This window comes from Centroberyx affinis, unplaced genomic scaffold (assembly GCF_046629955.1).
Source record: "Centroberyx affinis isolate AG114_WGS23_722 - 3 ecotype Tasmania unplaced genomic scaffold, CSIRO-AGI_Caff_v1 ptg006615l_1, whole genome shotgun sequence".
Lineage (NCBI taxonomy): Eukaryota > Metazoa > Chordata > Actinopteri > Beryciformes > Berycidae > Centroberyx > Centroberyx affinis.
In genome coordinates this window covers 10001-20000 of record NW_027283353.1, presented here as the reverse complement: position 1 = coordinate 20000, position 10000 = coordinate 10001, and the positions used below count along the sequence as shown (strand labels likewise).

At 44.9% G+C, this 10000-nt stretch overlaps 1 protein-coding gene across 1 annotated transcript in view; it reads right to left on the bottom strand.

Annotated features, from left to right (window-relative positions):
• ak8 (adenylate kinase 8) overlaps positions 1 to 10000 on the bottom strand; it is a 24037-nt gene that overhangs the window by 9642 nt on the left and 4395 nt on the right. The window contains exons 5-8 of the mRNA XM_071512900.1: positions 7481 to 7549; positions 1912 to 1993; positions 1608 to 1679; positions 452 to 652 (exon numbers count right to left, since the gene is read on the bottom strand). Coding sequence (XP_071369001.1) covers positions 452 to 652; positions 1608 to 1679; positions 1912 to 1993; positions 7481 to 7549 — 424 coding nt within the window. The remainder of the gene's footprint in view (positions 1 to 451; positions 653 to 1607; positions 1680 to 1911; positions 1994 to 7480; positions 7550 to 10000) is intronic.

The window sequence follows — 10000 nt, the reverse complement described above, 5'->3', positions numbered from 1 at the left end:
CTTATTTGTATAGCACTTTTTAAAGTAAATGTTACAAAGTGTTTTACACTACAGCATGAACAGGCAAAACCTCATGAAGTAGAAAATACAAGTGAATAAAATGTAAAAATAATGATGATCCTTTTTAAAGGTGAGTGGAGAACTGTCATCCTTGGTTGACACACTGGATATTCAGTGATGAACTTCACATCATTTTTTTTCCAAAATGGATATACAGGTTGTATACGTATATAAAGCTGGGTATCGTCTGCGTAACAGTGGAAGAAGAATAATCCTGCAGAGACCGACGAGATTTTCCAACTGGGCCAGGAGGAAGCCAAGCCCTCTGAGTTGTTAAACTGCTGTATAAATCAAGCTTTATTATTATTAAGTAGTAGTATTGTATTATTATTAAGTAGTAGTGTTCCTGCTGAACATAGACGGTTTAGATCAGATGTGTGTGTGACCTCACCCTGTTGGTAGACGTTAGCATGCGGTTGGTCGGCGTTGACTGTCTTCAGAACGTGTTGGTAGGCGGAGCTTAGGCCTGTGACCTCACACCTGTAGCGCTGCATTTTGGCCAATCGCTGCTCCTCTGACAGGCTCCGCCCCTTCTCCAGACGCTGAGCTACAGTCTGGTCAGACGGCCATATGAAGGTCTGGTGGTACACATCTACAGACAGGAAGTGACATCATAGTAGGCTACACGTCGACAGGCATGGATGGGTCTGGCAAAAAGCTACACACTAGTTGCTATGGTTCTGCTGTTGCTATAGTTAGACATATGTTCTGGACAGGGTCCCATATGTTCTAAATTACAATGGAAAACCAAAGGCACCGATCCTGCGCCATACTGAGCCAAACCAGACCCAGGCCAGCACAGCACAGTATTACTGCAGTGGAACTGAGACTCTTCCAACAGGTTTTAGGCTCTGTCTCCACCAGCGACCTCGAGTGCTTGAAGCTCCGGTGCTGAACGCTTCCACACCAGCTGAGCACTGGAGGAGCTGAGAGGACCTGTCCGGGTCTTGATAAACGTTAGTCCAGCTAATGTTAGCTACAAAACGGCAGGATGCCGACTCTTGGTCCCGCCTCCGCTTCATCCTTACTGGTTGGCAGAACTCTGAAGTGACATTGATGACTCAATTTCAGACAAAGCTGAAATTGTTTCAACTTGAGAACAGGTCCAGCCTCACGGCGCTCAGCGCTAAAAGGAGGTGAGCTTCTTGTTTTGGGTGGTAAGCGCTGAAAGTGATAATGAAAAAACACCACCAGCGCCTCTTTCACAGGTCTTTGGTGGACACGGCTCCTCACAGATACTGAATGGTGAACTTCAGGTGATGATTTGTTTGAGAACATAAAAAAATCTGCCTTCCTTTTCATTCTGGTCTTGTCCTTCTAATCCATTTCTATTTGTCCGCCGTGGGACTGGGAACAATCTGGATTTAGCTAAGAGTTACAGTAATAATCAGCAATATGTCCATATAAATAAATGACTGTTCTGCTCCTCTCTCTCTGCTCTAACTCAACAGTGATCCAACCTATATCCAGTTCCTGAAAGCTTTTTAATTTGCTGCTCTAAACACCTAGTGTTGGGTGTTCACTGGACTGAACTGAACTGGACTCACCTCCTGTCAGCGGGTCGACCAGTCTCCCTTGACTCCTCTCCAACAATACATCATCAGGAGCCTCCAACATCACTGGTACAGACACACACACACACACACACACACAGAGATGGCCATGTAAACACCTTAATCTGACTTAATCTTAATGGGAGGACGGCCATACTCATTTTCTTCTTTCCTGAAAAACTCACAATGTTCAGATGTGTGTTTAGTATCTGACAACAGCAATATGTAATCATGCACACACACACACACACACACACACACACACACACACACACACACACACACACAGTGTTCTCACCAACGTGGTCGGGGCTGATGCCAGCCTCCTGGAGAGAGAGAGCCTGCTGACGAGTCTGAGGGATTCCCTCCAACACCCAGCCCTGTAACACACACACACGCACACACGCACGCACACACACACACACACACACACACACACACACACACACACACACACCCCAAACCAGTTGTTAAAGCTGTAGTTGCTGGGTTAAACTGGGGACACACAATTTTTTCCAATCATAAGCCACAATGATAAGATTGAGCAGCGCACATTTAACAACTGAAATGTGCAGATTTCAGTCTCTTGTGATGCACACGCTATGCACACGCTATGCACACGCTATGCACACGCTATGCACACGCTATCTTTGAGGAGCACAAATCTAAAGACCATAGACTGTAAACAAAAGACTGAGAATAAGTGGACGCAGTTCTCAGGAGAAAGTGATTTTTCGTGCAGCCCATACAGCATTGTGATGTTGCAGATTAAGAACGATTACAGCGTGACCATGGACTACCCTGAACTACCCTGGACTACCCTGGACTACCCTGAACTATCCTGAACTACCCTGGACTACCCTGGACTACCCTGAACTATCCTGAACTACCCTGGACTACCCTAAACTACCACAAACTACCCTGGACTACCCTGGACTACCCTGGACTACCCTGAACTACCCTGGACTACCCTGGACTACCCTGAACTATCCTGAGCTACCCTGGACTACCCTGGACTACCCTGAACTATCCTGAACTACCCTGGACTACCCTAAACTACCACGAACTACCCTGGACTACCCTGAACTACCCTGGACTACCCTGAACTACCACGAACTACCCTGGACTACCCTGAACTACCCTGAACTACCATGGACTACCCTGAACTACCATGAACTACCCTGGAATACCTTGAACTACCCTGGATGACCCTGAACGACCCTGGACTACCCTGAACTACCCTGAACTACCATGGACTACCCTGAAATACCATGGACGAACCTGGACTACCCCGAACTACCCTGGACTTCCCCAAACTACCCTGAACTACCCTGAACTACACTGGTCTACCCCAAACTACCCTGAACTACCCTGGACTATCCTGGTCTACCATGAACTACCCTGGACTATCCTGGTCTACCCTGAACTACCCTGGACTACTGTGAACTATCTCAGACTTCCCTAAACTACCCTGGTCTACCCTGAACTACCCTGGACTACTGTGAACTATCTCAGACTTCCCTAAACTACCCCGGACTACCCTGGACTACCTTGAACTACCCTGGACTACCCTGGTCTGCTTCGAACTACCCCGGACTTCCCCAAACTACCCTGAACTATCTGGACTACCCTGAACTATCCTGAACTACCCAGAACTACATTCAGACAATGCCCAACCTTAAATTGTTGCCAAATCGGGCTTGAAAGACTTGTAATCTGTGTAATCACGTGTTTAACTTGGTTATTGAATAGGCATAATGCAACTGTATTGTTTAAGAAAATGTGATTGAGGAACCGCCTCCTCTGAACTATGTCCCAACTTTGAGATTGTTATTGCATTTTACATTTTTCTCCACTGATTCCCTCAGAATAAACTAGGAAACTAGAACTTTTATTGTAAAACAACATTAAATACCCTGAACTACCCCAAACTACCCTGAACTACCCCGGACTACCCTGAACTACCCTGGACTACCCTGATCTAATTCAAACTACCCCGGACTTCCCCAAACTACCCTGAACTACCCAGAACTACCGCAGACAATGTCCAACCTTAAGTCGTTGCCAAATCGGGCTTGAAAGACTTGTAATCTGTGTAATCACGTGTTTAACTTGGTTATTGAATAGACATAATGCAACTGTATTGTTTAAGAAAATGTTATTGAGGATTCTCCTCCTCTGAACTATGTCCCAACTTCAATATTGTTATTGCATTTTACATTTTTCTCCATTGATTCCATCAGAATAAACTAGGAAACTAGAACTTTTATTGTAAATCAACATTAAATACCTTTCACTGTTTTAAAAACCGTCTTGCTGACAAAACTCAGGTTAATAGCAAGTATATCCTCTGCACACAGACAGGCGTTAGCCGCTGCCTGACAAGAAAATCAAATGAAGAGCTGTTTAATGCAGAGAGCAGCAGCTTCAGTCTCTGGATCTGCTGACGATTCAAAGCTGCTCTGATTATCACTCAGTCTATTTTGGAGCGTGAATCCCTCTGCTGCCAGGCTGAATAAAGACGACTGACAGCAGTACTGACACACTGACATGCAGACACCTCCGACAGGCTGCGGGAGTGTGTGTGTGTGTGCGTGTGTGTGTGTGTGTGTGTGTGCACACAATGTACACACTATTGTCTGATATGCTTTTACTGGCTTTTAACTGGTTTGCAGAACTGCATGATCTCCATTTTAGACTTGTTCTATGTTGTTATAGATATTGATTGTTATGTACTATGGTTTACTACATGTTGTCAAACCAAATCATCCATCATCTCAACATGATGTGAATGTAGAAAATTTTCAAAATGCACATTTTGTAAACTGTCTCTTACAAACAGTCACAATAATAATAGCAATAGTAGAGGAAACGAAGAGACAGACAGACAGACAGACAGACAGACAGGCAGAGACAGATAGACAGGCAGAGACAGATAGACAGTCTCCCAGGTCAGATGGAGACAGCAGCTGATCCTGATTCTCTGGTTCAATCAAAGAAGAGAAGGAGGACTGGGGCGCCCCGGTGGCTCACCGAGCAGAGCGCGTACCATAAGACTCAGTCCTTCCTGCAGTGACCCGGGTCATTTGCTGCATGTCCTCCTCTCTCTCTCTCTCATACCTTCCTGTCTCTATCAATAAAGCATAAAATGCCTAAAAATAAATCTTAAAAAAAACAAGAGAAGGGGGGATGAAATCTGACTTTGTTTTTCATCTTTGATGTTTTTACAACAGTGACCGCTGGTTCACCTGTCTGTCTCTCTCTCTGCCTGTCTGTCTGTCTCTCTCCCTGCCTGTCTGTCTCTCTCTGCCTGTCTGTCTCTCTCTCACTGCCTGTCTTTTGCTAGCTCCCTCCTGCTGCACTGAGTCACAGTATGCAGCAGGTGGGTCTGGTGCCTGGCTCACAGGCACTGTGGCAAGAGAGAGCCACTGGGTTCTGGAGAGCTGGTTCCAGGTATCTATGGTAACCACTTGAGTTCTAGAGAACTAAGCTATTGACTGAATGTTCATGGAAAGACCTAAACTCTAGACACACACACACACACACACACACACACACACACACACACACACACACACACACAGTGCCTCTCATCTTGAACCTGATTGAAATTCTAATGAGGCGTCTGATAACAACAACAACCCCCCCCCCTCCCCAGGGTCTCCCCTCCTTTTATCCTTACATCAAACACCGGCCACATCTATCTATCTATCTATCTATCTATCTATCTATCTATCTGTTTTGTATGAACTGGTTCTGAAGTGAACTGGTTTCATAGTGAACTGGATGCTGCATGAACTGGTTGATGCTAACTGCTGCTGATGTGTCTGTGATGAAGACTCCGGTCTGTGATGAAGACTATGTGTTGAGACAACAAAGAGTGGGATCAAACACGACATCTCTCTCTCTCTCTCCTGTCTGTCTCAACCTCGCTCTACCTCAGCCTCTCTCTCTCTGATGTGGGAATGAAAGAGTGGAGTCGTGTTGTGGAGGTCAGAGGTCACGACCCAGATCCCCCCACCCCCCTCCACCCCCCCAATTTCCCTCCAGATCAAACATCTAAAACTGAACTAACACAATCCTCAAGAGAGGAGGAGAGGAGAGGAGAGAGAGTGAGTGGAGACGGACTGATAGAAAATAAGAGAGAGAAAAAGAGAGAAAGAGATAGAATAACAGAAAATGATATGAAGAGAGTAAGAGGGAGTGATTGAGAATTAATTTAGACTGAGAGACAAGAGAGAAAATGATAGAGCAGGAGAAAACATGACGGAGAGAGAGAACAAGAGAGACAGACAGAAAGACAGAAGCAGACAGAGAGAGAGAGAGAGAGAGAGAGAGAGAGAGTGATAGAGAGACACAGACAGTGAGTGTCAACACTGTACTGACTGCTGCAGTAATTAATCAGACAGGAGGAGGCGGGGTCCTGACGGGAGCTGTCAATCATCCCTCCTCTCCTCCATTCACACTGACAGACAGAGAGATGAGAGATGAAGACATCACACACACACAAACACACATAGAATCAGTGTGTGTGTGTGTGTGTGTGTGTGTGTGTGTGTGTCTGATGTGTTTAGCCTGCGGCCACAAACAGACATTAGCAGATGAAAGCAGCTGCTAATCACACACACAGCCAGAACACATGAAACAGAGCGCTGCATGCTAAACGCTAAACGCTGATGCTAAACGCTAAACGCTGATGCTAAATGCTAAACACTGAAGGCTGAAGGGAAGCAGCCATTAGTAGAGATGTGATGAGGAAGACTGAAGCTGGGTTCCCCAAAAACTCTGAAACCAGATTCAATGAGGAAGAGGACGAGGAAGAGGAAGAACACCATGTTTCCTCTTCTGGTACCAACTAAACTTTCAGAAGTACAGTCACACTAGTCGTCTTGTTTTTACATTAAAGTCTGTATGGAGCGGCTGAAGGTGGATGGAAAGCATCTCTTTGGTTGGTTTTTAGGCCTAAAGCGACCAATCACAATGAAGAGGAGGCTACAGATCAATCATAACATGGAGGAGGAAACCAGGGCGCTAGTTAGCTATTAGCTGCTAGTATCGCTAGGGTAACTTACAGAGGTGAGACCAAGCCAGTCTCAAGTCTTGAGGGACAAGTCTCAAGTCAAGTCCCAAGTCGAAATGTAGATTACCAAGTCAAGTCCAAGTCAAGTCCATGTCATTAATGTCAAGTCCCAAGTCTAAATGTAGAGCAGCAAGTCAAGTCAGAACAAATCAAGAGTCCAGGTTCAATTTAATATCTTAAAGAAAACTAAATATCTGACCTCTGAAATATCTGAATCTACATTTAGACTTGGGACTTGACTTGAGACTTGTACCTCAAGATTTGGGATTGACTTGGGACTCGAACAAAGTCGACTTGGCCACACCTCTGCACTGACCAATCAGCACGCTGCTTTAGCACTGTGTTGGAGCTGTAATTGCATCAGTGCAGCTGTCTGTTAGAGTTTCTTTTATTCTACTCGTGGTTCTACCAGTAGTTACCATGGTTACCTGTTCTCTGTTCTATATGAACAGACATGATGATGTTCATTAATAAAAACATCAGGTATGTGTTTGTGTTCCTGACATGAAGCATGAAACATGAAAGATGAAAGATGACATGATGCAGATGACAGGAGCTGCAGCCTGTCAGCCTGATGAGAGCAGCGTCGCCGCCGCTCGGCCTTCTGGGAATCGTAGTACAACACAACACGGACCAGAGCGGTAATTATTATCATCACAGTGTCACATCACTGATGTAGAGAACAGAGAGAGAGAGAGAGAGGGAGAGAGAGAGTGAGAGAGAGAGACAGAGAGAGACAAAGGGAGAGAGAGAGAGAGAGAGAGAGAGAGAGAGACAGCTGTCTCACCCGTCTGAAGCAGTCTATTTTGGCCAGTCTCTGTTGAATCAGTTTGACCAGCAGCTCAGCAGGAACCTCCTAAGATAAGATAAGATAAGATAAGATAAGATAAGATAAGATAAGATAAGATAAGATAAGATAAGATAAGATAAGATAACACTTTATTAATCCCCTTGGGGAAATTCAGGCACACACACACACACACACACACACACACACACACACACACACACACACACACACACATATAAAATCAAATGGCAGAAGACTTTACAGTTTGATCTTGTATCTCCAGCAGCCTGTCTCCATGATGGAGGAACATGTAGACTTGTCTGTTAGTTAATAAAGTCTAAATGTAGAAACAGAGCTGTCAGAAACACCATCAGCTGTCCAGAGCTGCTGCTGCACTGATCTGGAACAAAGTGTTCTAGGAGATAATGAGGTGAACGCTGGACTTTCTGAGCCGCAGAGTCTGGTCTGGCTGCAGAACTCCTGGTTTCTGCTGCAGGAGCTGGAATTTGACGGAGAAATCTGCTTTTCTTGGAGCTGAGAAGAGACGGAGCTGTCTTCAGCTGTCTGTCAGGAGGCAGACAGACACTGGATCTTCATCTCAGGCTGAACTGTTCCTTTAAACAGGCGACCAGCCGGTCGGTCCTGAGCTGCTACAGCTGACAGCAGCTGGTGGGTTTAGATCCATGCTGATGATGGCTTCTAGCTGAAACGCGTTCGTTTTTTGCCCATAATAAAATAGAAAATTATTGTTCTGAGTGCCGGTGTTCTGTTTGTTTGGATCCATCAGCCTCTGTCCTGCAGGGAAAGCCAGCTCCCTGTCCTGTAGAGCAGTGTCCTCAACCTTTTGCATATCAAGGAAATCACCCACTCCTCCATCTCACTCTATATGGCTCAGGGACATTTTGTACTTTATTAAGATGGAGAAAATAAGATGTGTCACGAGGGGTTCAACAACCAGATTTTATAAAACATTTCTTTAACTATAGGGACTGTGTTCACTTGATACCCCATAAGGAGTCTTAGGTAACCAATATTATTTGGTTGGGATAATCTGTTTACATGCGTGGTGATGTGGGTGTATCCCTTTACTATTTTTGACTATTGTATTTTTTCTATATAATCCTTTATAATACTTTATATAATATTGTTTATTTATTTATCTTGAGTATACAAACTGTGTTTCTCTAAGTGACTAGGTGTCCAGGCTATATGTTGTGTTTCAGTTGTTGGGTTTGTTCTATAAACATAAAACCTGGGTACATTTTATTAAGCATGTACTGTATGTATATATAATATTCTCAGGTAGGTATGCATGCAAGTGCCTGTGGGTGTGTATGGATATTGTAAGTCTATGCATACCTGTTAACTGTGCCTTGTATACTATTTCTATTTTTGTATGACCCACTTCACATTTTGTATTTTCTAAAAATTCCAATAAACAAAGTTGTGGAAAAAAAAAAAAGAACAGTCATTCTGCTACGTTCTCTAATTGTGTTAACTTCTTGTAAATCATAGTGAAGTTTAACAATTCATCAGTTTGCTGGGGACCCCCTGGAACCCCCTCAAAGACCCCTGGTGGTCCCCAGACCCCATGCTGAGAACCACTGCTGTAGAGGGAGAACCAGCTTCACTCACTTTACTCTCCTGTTTGTCTACAGGACAGAGTCCAGCAGCTTTTACCTCACAGTGAAGGCTGATGTACAGCTGAGTGTTGACGTGTCGCTGCACTTTACCTGCTGCTCTCTGAACCTGAACCTGAACCTGAACCTGAACCTGAACCTGAACCTGAACCTGAACCTGAACCTGAACCTGAACCTGTCACTGTGGAGACCAAGCAGCTGAAACCTCTGGTGAATTCGGAAGCCAATATGGAAAAACTGAAAGCTGCACTTCCTCTACGGTCCGCTAGAGTCCGGCTCCAGAAAGACTCCAAACCTCCGACTCCATGAAGTCTCTGGACCACAAACCAACTTCTGATAAAATATAAAGTCAAGACATTTTCTCCACCAGAGGTTTTGGTCTCAGCAGCTAATTTCACTTCTTCTAATGTGTGTCCTTATGGAGATTTTCAAAATAATTGTGTCATTAACAGATAGAACGCTTATAAAACAGGTTTGTTTTAGTGATTGACAGATCGTCTGTCCAGTCTCACTGCACTGTTCTGTCTTCTGTCCCAGTCTCTCCTGTCTCACTGCACTGTTCTGTCTTCTGTCCCAGTCTCTCCTGTCTCACTGCACTGTTCTGTCTTCTGTCCCAGTCTCTCCTGTCTCACTGCACTGTTCTGTCTTCTGTCCCAGTCTCTCCTGTCTCACTGCACTGTCTTCTGTCCCAGTCTCTCCTGTCTCACTGCACTCTGTTCTGTCCCAGTCTCTCCTGTCTCACTGCACTCTGTTCTGTCTTCTGTCCCAGTCTCTCCTGTCTCACTGTCCCAGTCTCTCCTGTCTCACTGCACTCTGTCCTGTCTTCTGTCCCAGTCTCTCCTGTCTCACTGCACTCTGTTCTGTCTTCTGTCCCAGT